The sequence below is a fragment of the Acomys minous genome (assembly GCF_964271855.1).
Source record: "Acomys minous genome assembly, chromosome: 20".
Classification (NCBI taxonomy): domain Eukaryota; kingdom Metazoa; phylum Chordata; class Mammalia; order Rodentia; family Muridae; genus Acomys; species Acomys minous.
The window spans coordinates 26264182-26277261 of NC_140502.1; the positions used below are offsets into that span (position 1 = coordinate 26264182).

The 13080-nt window shown below is 51.9% G+C and overlaps 1 protein-coding gene across 4 annotated transcripts; it reads right to left on the reverse strand.

Moving 5' to 3' along the window:
- Window positions 1–1065: 1065 nt before the first annotated feature.
- FFAR2 (free fatty acid receptor 2) lies at window positions 1066–4958 on the reverse strand. 4 transcript variants are annotated; one of them, XM_084770778.1, is made up of 4 exons: window positions 4904–4958; window positions 3162–3238; window positions 2782–2848; window positions 1066–2205 (listed from the first exon to the last, which is right to left on the reverse strand). In XM_084770778.1, exon 4 carries the CDS (start codon window positions 2202–2204, stop codon window positions 1185–1187), a length of 1020 nt encoding a protein of 339 aa, XP_084626904.1. In that variant the 5' UTR covers window position 2205; window positions 2782–2848; window positions 3162–3238; window positions 4904–4958; the 3' UTR covers window positions 1066–1184. The 4 variants fall into 4 exon arrangements, 3 of the variants coding, with proteins under 3 accessions (XP_084626904.1, XP_084626903.1, XP_084626902.1); XM_084770777.1 differs by lacking the exon at window positions 3162–3238 and having other exon boundaries at window positions 2800–2848; window positions 4904–4944; XM_084770776.1 differs by lacking the exons at window positions 3162–3238; window positions 4904–4958 and adding an exon at window positions 3620–3813 and having other exon boundaries at window positions 1066–2369.
- Window positions 4959–13080: the final 8122 nt, after the last annotated feature.

Genomic DNA, 13080 nt, shown 5'->3' on the forward strand with positions numbered 1-13080 from the left:
CACGATGGGGACCCTGTCTCAAAAGTAAACCGGTTTGGTTTAGTTTATTTGTTATGTGTGCTCATGTGTGTGCTTGTGCCTGTGTGTATGCCAGGACAGCCAAGGCTACACAGAGAGATCCTGTCTCAAAAAAAAAAAAAAAGAAAGAGGGGGGGGAGAGAGAAAATGGGGGTGGGGTTCTGAGCAGGAAGGAACAGGCTCTGAGCTGCCTGTGCTTGCCCACACTCATCAGGACCCCATCAGCACCCTCACTCACTTTGCCCTCACCATATCATCATCTGAAAATATTTAAGGGGCAATCCCCACTCTACCCTTTTACTGTGGCACTGGGTCCTCCGTCCCTCATTCCCTGGCTCATGAAGATGTGTACCAAAACCAGGAACATTTACCTCAGGCATTCATAATCTTTTTTGTTTTTCTTTCATAATCTTTATTTTTAATCTGCCAATTTTTTTTGGGGGGGTGTCCTCCTATGCAGGTCAGTGTCAGTGTCAAAGTCAGGCAGACGGGTACCAAGACACAACCTAGCCTAGGTGGGGATAAGAGTGTAACCCAGACACCCGCTTAAGGGTGGAGACAGGACCAAAACAGGAAAATCAGCTGAGCACACTTACAAAGGGACAGCTCGCACAGGGACAGAAAGACCGAGCCCCTGACCTCCCCCATAGTCCTGTGGCTGAGAGCTTCCCTGAGATCTATTTTCTTCCCAGTTTCCTCTTTCACTGCCTTCTTCGCAACATCGCCAGCCTTACCACTCTCTTTAGGTGGTGCTTCCAAGTTTAAAGGAAAACTAATTTTAAAACTGCCCTCCTATTAACCACCTTGCTTCTGAGTCCCTGGCCCCCAAAGTAGCCATTTCTTGTGTCCTAGAGCTGTACTTCTCTGGGCAGGAAAATTCCGTCAAGCAATGATGCCAAGCTGAGAGGGGAGCGGATGGTGGTGGGGTGTCTTCCTCTTTCTTTCTTTTTCTTTTTCTTTCCAAGACAGGGTTTCTCTGTGTAGCCCTGGCTGTCCTGGACTCGCTTTGTATCCCAGGCTGGCCTCGAACTCACAGCGATCGCCTGCCTCTGCCTCCTGAGTGCTGGGATCTTTTTAAAAAATATTTTATCTTTTACCAAGTCCCAGGTGCTCTGCTAGCCGGCCCAACTTCTGGGGGGCCGAGGGGGGGGGGACACACCGGATGCTCAGGAAGCTCCAGGGAACTCTCTACTCGGCGGCGGCGACGATGTTGGAGCTCTGCACCCGTCTGCTTGGCTCCCACCGCTGTCCATCCTCGTCCCCTCCACTGTCTCTTTGGTCCCTCTGCCCAGCACAGTGGAGCTGGGGTTGCGGAACAGTAGCAGGCTTTTCCCGAAAGCTCTGCGCACCACGGAGGACGAGAAATAGAAGAGCAAGGGGTCCAAGCTGGCATTGAGGGAGCTGAACACCACAGCCTCCACCCGCCACGGGGGGCTCTGCCTCAGGTAGAACCCCACCAGGTGGGACATGTTGTAAGGTCCGAAGCACACCAGGAAATTAAGAAGCGTCACCACAGCCAGGCCCACCGCTCGGCGTCGCCTCTGAGCCCCTACGTGGGGCTGCGTGAGCATGATCCACACGAAGCGCCAGTAGCAGAAGATGGTGACTGCCATGGGGACGAAGAAGAGGACCAGGCACAACTCCAGCCGCACAGGCAGCACCACATCCAGCTGCTCTTGGGTGAAGTTCTCGTAGCACGTTATCTGGTTCCCGGTGCCCACCTGCTCGGTGGAGTTCAGGTACTGTACGATGATGACGATGGTACAGTGGCCAAGGGACATGACCCAGGCCACCACAGCAGCGATCACCCCATACAGGGGCCGGCGGGACAGCTTGTACTGCACCGGGAAGGCCACTCCCAGGTAGCGTTCCATGCTGATGCCGGCCAGCAGCCACGTGCTGCAGTAGATGCTACTGTAGAAGCCGAAGCCCGTGAGCGCGCACACGATCTTCGGCAGGTACCAGCGGAAGTTGGACGCTGTCTCCACGATCCGGAAGGGCAGGAGCAGCAACAGAAGCAAGTCCGCCAGGGTCAGGTTAAGCAGGAGGATGTGAACCGGGGCAGGCTGGGGCTGGCGGACCCGGCTCACGAAGGCGCGCAGGGCCAGCAGGTTGGCAGGGAGCCCAGTGAGAAAGATGAGGATGTAGGCCGTGAGAATCAAGGCGCTGTGCCAGTCTTGGATCATTCTGGAAGGTGGGGGGAAAGGTGTCGAAGGGGTCAGGAACTTGCAGACCTCCCCCCCTCCTTTCGCAGAGTTGAGGTTGCTCACATCCTTTCTGCTTCTCTCCTGTGCCCAGACCAAAGCTTGTCTGTTCCTCACCCCCGCGCTCGCCCACGCCACCTGCCAGAACTGCCCAAAGCAATTATTGACTTAGCCTTGGGTGGGATATTAAGCTACAGTTATAACGTTTGCCATCCTGTGTCTCTGTGGGAGAGGAACTCACTTCCCATGGGAATTCCCCTTCTGCTTTCCCGGGGGGGGGGGGCGGCGGGGGGCTCTTCCTATTTAGCCTTACAGATAATAGGAAGTGGCTGTGATGAGTGTAAGTCCCCGCCCTGGCCACCCTACCACCCACCCCACTTCTCACTGCTGCCTAAGGCTGGGAGCCAAAGCCTGGTGTGAGAGGAAGGCAGCCATAGATGCTGAGAAAGATCAGGAAGGTGTGTGTCTTGGGAGAAAAAGGAAACTTCCAACTCTTGCCTAGCTCTCTGCAGCTTCAGGGGCCTGACCCCTACCCCACCCCACTAACCCAGCAGCTTACCTCCTTGGGGAGACTTACAGGGAGTTTCTTCCACCTGGTTCTGCCCTGCTCTCCAGTCCTGTGGATCCTACCAAAAAGGGGGAGCCAAGGTAGACAAGGAAGAAGACCAAGCCAGCCCTTTGCTCTGTGGCCCTGTTACCCCAAATTTCAGACAATCATTCATGGAAAACCCTGAGGGTACAGGTGGCCTGGGCCTGGTGCTTTGACTGTATCCAGGACTCTTCCTGTACGGGAGGAGACTTTGTTTCCACTTGGCTAATAACCCCCCATTTATTCCTCATCCCCAGCTCTGTGGGTCCTTACCACCGCCCCTCCCCCCACCAACACACGCTCCCAATTCATCTTTTGTTCTGACAGGCATCCTTCAGCCTCCTCCTCACCTTACACCTGCTCCTCAAATCCAAGACTAAGCTGGCCAGCCTTGCCTGGCTTCTCACAGGCCGTTTCTTGGGGGTTCCTGGTGCAAGAGGCCGAGGGACTTTTTAGCAATTGTTGCAGCCCATTTCATACAGAAAAAGGGAGGGGGAGCCAAAAATTATAAGGAACCTGGTTGGCGGGAAGCTTTTATACTAGTACAGGTCATGTGACCAGAGAGAGGCAGGTCGGCAAGTGAGCAGTGTTTCCTCTCAAACCCAAAGAGGGAGGGGAGGTGGGGGGAGCGGGGGTGGGGGGGAGTGTGTGTGCTGCTGTTCTGTCCTCTCCCTGGAGTGCTGGTCTATTCCGACTTTCACAGATTTTTCTGTTCCTACTTCCTGCCTCCCTCCACAAACCCTTAGACGCTGCTCTCCACCCTCCCACCCCTGTCAGACCCCGTCGGATCCCTCTTCTGTTTTCTGACCGGTTTCTCCCTCGATGTCTGTCTACAAGGCCAAATTTCATTCTCAGAGTAAGGCTCCCTGCGTCCTTCGATTCTTCAGCCTTCTAACTTCCCTGTGGCCTCCCGTCGTCCACCCCAACAAGTTTCCTTCCGCCTGGAAGTTGGAGACAGCCCGGCTTTCCCTAGCTTGTGTCTCGGTTTTTTTGGTGGACACTCAGGCAGCTGTGGGCTGCCGTCCAAGTCTCTGCACTGGGAACTTTGGGTCAGATCAGGTTTTATGAACTTTCCTTTCCTTCTGCAAGCAAGCATGGGAACCCTTAACAGCACTGGACGCCCAGGGCGACCCAGTGAGGCTAAAGCAATGAAGGGGCACCTGGTGGGCCCTTCCCTCAGGCCTGTCAGGCAGCTTCTTAGAGGGTGAGAGCTGGGTGTGGGGCCGCAGGTCTGGATCGTAGCTACTCTGCAGGCTAAGGCTAGCCTGGGCTAGAGATGACAGGCAGCGAGGCTCACCCAAGGTGAGGCGTCCTGCTGCTGTGCTCAGACTGTCGCACTCTGCAAACGTTCCTTCTCCCTCGCCCCCTACTTTTCTCCCCACCCCATGTTTTCTCCGTCCCCTCTTCTGACCTGCTTCCTTAGCTTCAAGTTAGAAGATCCTTGCAGGTCCTTCAAAGGGCTGGAGAGATGGCTCAGTGGTAAAGAGTACTGGCCACTCGTGCAGAGGTCCTGAGCCCAATTCCCAGCACGCACATGGCGTGGCGGTTCACACTGTCTGTAACTCCAGTTTCAGAAGATCTGACGCCCTCTTCTGACTTTCCATAAACACTAAATATCCATGTTGTATATATTATATGCAGACAAAACATTTACACACACTTTTTTCAAAAAGTCCTTAAAAACACATTTGTGAAAAAACAAGGACAATAAGAACATGTTGCCCTCTTTTCTACTCTTTCTTCTTTCTCTGTTCCTTCCTTCCTTCCCTTCGTTTTCTAATATTAGAGATGGGTTCTAGAACCATTTGAATTCTAGCTACAGCCTGGCCCCTCACTGGGGGATTCTAGGCAGGGGCTCTACCACTGAGCCACACCCCAGCCCCTCACTGGGGGATTCTAGGCAGGGGCTCTACCACTGAGCCACACCCCAGCCCCTCACTGGGGGATTCTAGGCAGGGGCTCTACCACTGAGCCACACCCCCAGCCCTTACTGCCCTCAGACCAGAAAGCAGAAACCAGATGTGTGGGTCAGCAGGTTTAGAACTTCCAAAGTCCTTCCCCTAGTAACCTACTTATGCTAGCCAGGCCTGACCTTTTAAAGACTCCATGGCCTTCAGAGTAGTCCTCAGCCATCTGGGGACTGAGCGTTAAAAACAGGAGCCTGCAGGGGACATTTCAAATTCAAACTATAGCACAGGAGAACCGGAAGAAGAGAACCTGCTACTGCTCGCTACTAAGGGCTTGCCTTGTGTTAATGATTTTCCACAAATGTTTGTGAGGAGCTAGAGTTAGCTCCAAAATGGAAGCTTACTGGAAAGCAAGCCTGGAGAAGGACGGTCTCTCGTTCTTCCCCGCCTGTCCCCTCCTGCCTCCCTCTGTGGTGCTACTAAAGCAAGACACTGCTTTCTGGGGTCCTTAGAATTTACGAAGGAAGCCCTCAGCCAACGGGGAAGAAAATGCTTATGGCTGAGCAGAGCGGATGGCCACGTGGCTCTCGGGGCTGCACGGCCCCCCGGGAGTCTTTCCCGGCACTGAGTGGATGTGATTCAAATCAAGTTCCAAAAACAACTGTCCCTTTTACCTCAGAGACAAAAAATTAGATGCCATCGCCGTGTTAGGTGGTACCTGAGCTGCTGTATTTGGGCAGGAATGAGACATGGCACCATTTTATTTCATAGGACATAGTGTGACATAGGGGCCACGTGCTCCAAAATCAAAGCTGTAGCACCCACGTAGCAGGTGGCCGCAGGGGGTTGGACCTGATGTGTGCCTCAGCTGCCGGCCCAGGCAAGAGCCCCAGGCCACAGAGGCAGGTGCCATGGAAGCAGAGGTGACATTAGATGCAGTCAGAGACGTTGCTCTGGTCTGGGCTCTCCAGATGCCTAGGAAGGGAGGAGTAGCGAGGCAATATGGCACACACCTGTAATCCTGGCACTCGGGGGACACAGGTAGCAGGATCCAGGGTTCGAAACCAGCCTGGGCTACATAACAAGACCCTGCCTCTTGAATCAGATGGTTTCCAAAGCTCCTTTACAATCTTGGGGACAAGCTCTTGTCTTCACGGTCCATCCAAAGTGAAGCCATCACATCTGTGTTGTCGCCCCCCCAGCTCTGATGCCCACCTTTCCTCGGCCAGCTCTTCCCTTCACTACCTGCATGGTCAGAGCTCCCCCACAGGATCCTGAGGTTTCTCCAGGAGCGCCCAGGCGACAGCAGGAGTGTCTTGCGAGCACTGCCCGGCCCGAATACACTCATTTCTTTGTTTGCTTTCTCTCGCCAAGACGGATCCTTCCCATGTGACCAGGAACCTTGCTAGCTAGCCTCTGGCTGCCCTGAATCCATAAGTGTCAGTGAGGATAGCTGTGTTTAGGGCAGGTCAGGCAGCCTCACTGCCTCCGTTTTTTTCCACTCATACCGTAAGCTCTAGGCTCTAGGACAGACTGTCCCCAGAAATGGTGTCCAGGGTGGGTTGGATACTTCTCTGAATTAGGGGGAATCAGTTAGGATTTACATTAATATGCAAAAACATATGGTGCAAAAACATATAACCAAAAGCAACTTGGGGAGAAAAGGACTTATTTCCTGTTACATTTCTGAAAGAGAGATAAACCTGTTTTTGTTATGGTCCCAAGTGCGGGATCGGAACCGTCTTGTGAGAGAACAGGTGAGGTTAATCCACTAGAAGACCAACCGCCTCGTGCAGGAGCTTGATTGTTGCCAGCTGAAAAGATCCGTGAACAGACTCTGGGAGGAGATACATAAAGGAGCCCAGAAGCGGAGGCAGGGCCTTGGGAGACTTGGGATAGTTCTGGCTGTTCATCCCTCCACTTTGAGACACCCCCAGAGAGAACCACTCTAGGGAAGGCTTCCGGGCTCCGGCTCCTGCTGAGGTTCTGGGTTCTGGTTATTCCAGGTTCCAGCAGAAGAAATCCTGCTGATTTCTCCAGGAGAATCGTTCCTCAGAACTGATATCCTTATGGTTTTGTTATTGTAGTGTTTAATCCTCTTTTCCTATTGTTGCGGTTAGTCGGGTTATAAGTAACGCACGCTCGTTAATAAGTTCATTATAAAATATATTTGTTAAGAAAATTGAGCCTACACATTCCCAAGTTACTCTCCATCATAGAGGGAAGTCAGGACAGGAACCTCAAGCACAGACCATGGAGGAGGTCTGCTTACTGGCTTTTTCCCCATCCCTGGCTCAGTGGGCTTTAATGACGCTACCCAGGACCACCAGCCCAAGGGGTGGCGCCACCCACAGTGGGCTTGGCACGTCCACGTTAATTAATTATTTATTCATTTTTGGTTCTTTAAGACAGGGTCTCTCTGTGTAGCCCTGGCTGTCCTGGACTCGCTTTGTAGACCAGGCTGGCCTCGAACTCACAGAAATCCCCCTGCCTCTGCCTCCTCCAGTGCTTGGATTAAAGGCGTGCGCCACCACCGCGCGGCACTCCCGGCATGCCCTGGTCCACATGGTCTCCATCCTCTATCTCTTGAACCCATGGAGTACTCAGTGGCCTGGCACCTGGAACTCCTCTCCATGTAAGTAAAGTATTACCAGCATCCGAGCCCCAACCAATAAATAACCACCCTAAAAAAAAAATCCCTTCCCACTCTCTCAAGGTTCATAAAGTTCCTGTTCACCCTGAATAAACTGACAGCTGTTTTCACGGATTATCTTCTAGGGGTTTGCTGTGTCACTGGGAGAGCTCCGAGCTAAAAGTTTGCTGGACCGTCTAAAGAGCTGCTTGGCGGGGGCTGGAGAGATGGCTCAGAGGTTAAGAGCACTGACTGCTCTCCCAGAGGTCCTGAGTTCAGTTCCCAGCACCCACATGGTGGCTCACAGCCATCTATAGTGAGATCTGGCGCCCTCTTCTGGCCTGCAGGTGTACATGCGGGCAGAGCACTATATATAATAATAAATAAATCTTTAAAAAAAAAAAAAGCTGCTTGGGAGGAGGCTTTCTCTCTTCCACACCCAGACTGGGACCCTCGACGGACAGACGCACTCCGCACCCCCCACTCCCTCATTCTCCGCCCTCAGTTCCCTCACGTCCCCCACCGGCTTCCTTCCTTCCTGTGGTACCTGGTTGCTCCGGTGCACGACTGCTCAGGAGGACTTCTCCCCAGGGCACTTCCTTCCGGAGAGGGATCCCGCGGACTGCCCCCTTTCAGGCTCTGGCTCTATCCTCTCCAGCCTGGTGTGCCTCCGTGCCCCCATTTTCTTCGGGGGGGAGGAGGGGTTCCTACACGAGATTTTAGGTTTAGAGGGCCAGAGAAGTGTGGTCCTGTCCCTCCCTACAAGGTTCTCTGATGAGCTGCCAGAGCTGTGTGAAATCCTTTTGGGGCAGACAAGCTTTCCTTCTCGTAGCATGAGACTCCTACAAAAAATGTCAATTCTTTGGGTGTCGGGGATTCCCCCCTACCCCCCCTCAGTAATCTCCCTTCATACCCTCACCGCCCATCCCTCTCCCACTCCCCACCCCCACCCCACCCCGAGGGGGCCTTGAAATGATGAAACCTCTGTTTCTCAAGGATTGGGTTATGCCCCACCTGTCACCTTAATGGCAAATGGTTTGGTATTGCCTGTTCCACGAATGACAGCCACGTCTTTGTTTCAGGAGGTCCGTATGACTAATTTGGGTTCTGTTGTTGTTGTTTATTTTATTTTCTTAAACAGATCTTGCCTCAGATTTGTTTGTAGGAACAGCATAGGACACCGGTCATCTGTAAGTAGTGTGTAGGCAGGCGTGTCACAGCAGTCCGTCTGTCTTCACGTTGGCAGAAGCCTTTTCTGTGGGGCCTTCACAGGGGCCTGGGAACCTTTGGGAGCCTGAGCTGGGGCTGAAGCCTGGCCCTTAGCTGGAGCTGCGGCCTCTGCCTTGGTTTGAACCTTGGGCTTTGGTTGGCAGAGCCTACGACCCTTGGCCATGTAGCTTTGAATCGTCTTCCCAAGGCTGGTATGAGCGATGAAGGCAAGCCGGCCGAGTTTGCAGCTGGGGCCATTTGGCATCTTGGGCTTAAGGGCCTTAGGCAAGGCACATGTTCCTCAGGAACTTGGGGGCAACCCTCTTAAGAGAATCCTATCTTTCTTTCTTCCTTTTTTTCCTTTTTTGGTTTTTCGAGACAGTGTTTCTCTGTGTAGCCTTGGCTGTCCTGGACTCTCTCTGTAGACCAGGCTGGCCTCGAACTCACAGCGATCCACCTGCCTCTGCCTCCCGAGTGCTGGTATTAAAGGCGTGCGCCACCATGCCTGGCTGTGACTGGGCTTTCTTGATGCTATTTCCGTGCTGTGTGCGGGACTGGTTGTGTGTGGTGTGGTTCTTGGACTTGGCCGTGTCTGCACAGTAACCTGTGGCTCCCATGACTAACTTGTTATGGGTATGCTCTGCTATTTTGTCCACGAACCCCCACCATTTGGAAACCCCCTTCCCCTGAGCTAAAAGCAAAAACAAAAGCTAGTTTTCCTCACATCCAGGGTTCTCTCTCTAAAATTCCGACTTGAGACAGCAGGCTGGCCTGGCTCAGGTGTGCCTCTAAAATAAAGCTTGCTTCAGCTAGACAGTTGTGGATTTGGTCTTTCTTTCTTCTTGAAATTTTCCGGCATAACGCTACCATGCCCCCACCACAACCACACCCTGTCCAGCCACGTGCCCCTAAACCCGTGTCATTCTGTGGAATAAACGGGGCTGATGTACATATGGAAGTAATAGGGCTTGGCCACCAGCCTCCTGGCAGCTGCATCCCACACGTCAGACAGCTTGTGGGAGCTGCCCATGCAACTGTGTAGCAGCAGATCTGTGCTGTTCAAACCCTGTCTTGTTTTTTTTCCGACTGCTAATGGGTGCATAACTCTCTGCACAGTGCGGACTTCTTAGCTTATCGGAGCAGGGCAGGCCTATAGAGCTGGCTCTTAATTGCATCAACTGAAGCCAGGTTTGGCTTATTTAGGGCCTTAATGATAAAGATACTGAGCAGGCTTGGAGCTTTTCCAAGGAAGAGAGGAAGCTGAGCAGCTAGGACCAGAAAAGTCTTATCGCTAACACAGCCCTCGCGGAGGACCTCCACACACATCCTGTCTTAGACGCAGAAGCCCCAGGGCCACAAGTAATTCTCCATGCTTTCTCTCTCTTGTACCATGAGCTCAGGGTCCCAGGGATCCAGCATTGAAGGAGAGATAAACCTGTCTCTGTTTGGATCCCAAGTGTGGGATGGAGAAGAGGGCAGGATGTTTACCACTTAGATGTGAGAAAGCAGGATGTTTTTCCACTTAGAAGTCGAACTACTTTGTCAGGGAGCTTGGTGAAAAACACCTTTGAACAGACTGACAGAAAAAAAATACACACACACACACACACACACACACACACACACACACACACACGCCTAAAACAGGAGAGGAGGCTTCTGGTTGGGACTTGGTTTTTGGCTCTTCATCCCTGCACTTCAAGAGGCCCCTGAAGAGAACTGCTCCAGGGAAAGCTTCAAGGCTTTGGTCTCCAGCTGAGGCTTGAGGTTCCAGCAGCAACTGTGGTGGAATTGCTGGTCTGCTGAAACCCTGCTGACTATGCCAGAGACTGATATCCTTAAGGTTTCATTGTAGTGTTTTTGTTTTTAATATCCTTTTCTGATTGTTCGAGCTAGTTGGGTTGTTAGGGAGGTAGGCTCATTTAATAAGTTCATAATAAAATATAATTGATAAGAAAATTGAGCATACACAGCATCATTTGCATGTCTGATGGGAGATGGGCTCTGTTGCCTGCCCAGCTTTATGCTCTGATGGTTCCCTAAACACAAGAGTTGGGTAAGTAGACAGCAGTGAAAGTTGGGAGAGTGGAGTGTCCATTTAGAAAAGTTTGGACACATCAGAACTGCAGTGGTCGGAATGAGGAATGTCCTCCGTAGTCTTGCGTATTTGTTATTTGGGGAGGCTGTGTAGCATTTAGGGGATGGAGTCTCACAGGAGGAGGAGGAGGAGGAGGGGGAGGAGGAAGAGGAGGAGGAGGAGGAGGGCCACTAGAAAGTGAGCCGTGATACTTCACAGCCCAGACTGTTCCTGTTCACTCCCTTTACTCCCTAGGTGTGGATGCAACAGGACCTGCTGACCCCGTCTCCTAACCCTTTCCATCCCTCCTGCCTCATGTCTTTCCTATCATGATGTCTGTACTCCTTCAAACCGCGAGCCACAATAAACCACGACAGACTGTACTCCTTCAAACTGTGAGCCACAATAAACCATGACAGACTGTACTCCTTCAAACTGTGAGCCACAATAAACCACGACAGATTGTATTCCTTCAAACTGTAGGCCAGCCTGGTCTACAAAGCGAGTCTAGGACAGCCAAGGCAACACAGAGAAAATCCCTGTCTTGAAAAACAAAACAAAGCAAACAAACAAACAAACAAAACAAAAACCAGAAGAAGTAGAAGAAGAAGAAGAAGAAGAAGAAAACAACTGTAGAGATAATTGGCTGTTAGCACCTGGACAGAAGAGTGGGGGGCCTCAGGGCTCAAGGCTGCCTGTGGGGTAGATAAACATGGGAACGCAGCTTGTGGACAGCTAGTCATCAGGGTATCAGGGAAGACACATTTTCTTTCTTTCTTTGTTTTGTTTCTCTATGCTATCTTGGCTGTCCTGGACTCGCTCTGTAGATCAGGCTGGCCTCGAACTCACAGCGATCCGCCTGCCTCTGCCTCCCCAGTGCTGGGACTAAAGGCGTTCGCCACCACAAGGGCGATCATATATCCCAGGTTCAGGAGTTTAGCAAGGCAGAGGGTTGGGCATACGTCACAGGGTCACAAGTCCAGCTTAAGCTGAAAGCATGGTTTGCAGGATACATTAGGCTTAGAAAACAGAAACTTATTCTTGTAAGGTAGGGCAACTTGATAACAATGTATAACAATGTGGCTCCTGGTATAGGGAAAGAAAAAAGAGATTTTGTTTGTTTGTTTGTTTGTTTAAAAGTAATTCAGGGCTTCCAGTGTTGCAAGCCCAGCTGGGAGCCTAGCCCAAGTAGAGGGGGGGCAGATCCTGTTGCTAACAGTCAGGAACAGTCAGTGAAAGACTGCTGCTGTCTTTCCCACTGGGCTGATTTTCAACAAACTCTTGAAGTCAAATGAGGAAAAGCAATTATAGGGGGGAAATGCAAATGACTCCCATACATTATGCAAATACTTTCTCCCAGGGCTTAGCGTGTCTCCATGCTGCAAACCAAATCCAGGCCTCAGAGCTGGCCTGGCCAGGTCTCCACACCCAGCTGTAGCCCAGATGTGCACTTCATGGTTCCTAGATTAGAATTAGAATAATGAAGAGTAAGGAGTTTATGTGTCTGCTCGTCTGCTGCCCCGCTGTCTCCCTGAGGACGGTCTAGAGGACAGAAGGCTGACCTCCCCCAGCAAGAAGGCTCTCATCGGCGGAAGGCATTACAACGACATCACCAGCAGCCCCGGCTCTTCCTGGTTTGCCTACGATGACCTCTGCACTCATGCCAGCCTACAGGGGCTTCTCTAGAGAATTCTAACAACTACAGTTACTAAATCGTTAAGCATCAGCAACCGCCTCCGCCCCCCCCCCCTTACTATACAATGTTTTCTCTTGCCAGGGGCAGCTAATACAGTGGGGGAGGGGTGGTGCTGATCTTTCTGCAGAAGGAGCAATATTTCAAACGCCATCAGCGTTAGCATTTGCAATTGGCTTAGTGTTAGGTCTCCAGCCTGGGACAAAAGACTGAGGGTTAGCTGACCTGGTTGCTAGGTTCTCCCAGCATCCCTCAGTCCCTACCTGTTACAGGGTTTGGCTGGCATAGCACAATCCCGTTCCCTTGAACTTTCCCACCCAGGGGCTGGGCTGCCCTTCCCTATATAATCCAGCCATTTTACTTAGCCAACCATTTTGGTCTACTCTTTACCCTCCTGGTCTCCTGGCTCCCCTCCCCCAGCCACACCCTTTCACGTGGCCTGGCTCAGGGTGATGTTCCTTCTGGACTCTTCCAGATGTTACTGCTTCTGGCTACGCTGTCCTGTTTATCTATAATAAACTTTCTCCACCACACCTAGGGGCAGCCGTGTCCTTCCTCTTTTATTTTATTATTTATTTTATTTTTTCACTTAAAGAGATGGCTCAGAGGTTTTTGTTTTATTTTGTTTTGTTTTTCAAGACAGGGTTTCTCTGTAGCCTTGACTGTCCTGGACTCGCTTTGTAGACCAGGCTGGCCTCGAACTCACAGCGATCCGCCTGCCTCTGCCTCCCAAGTGCTGGGATTAAAGGCA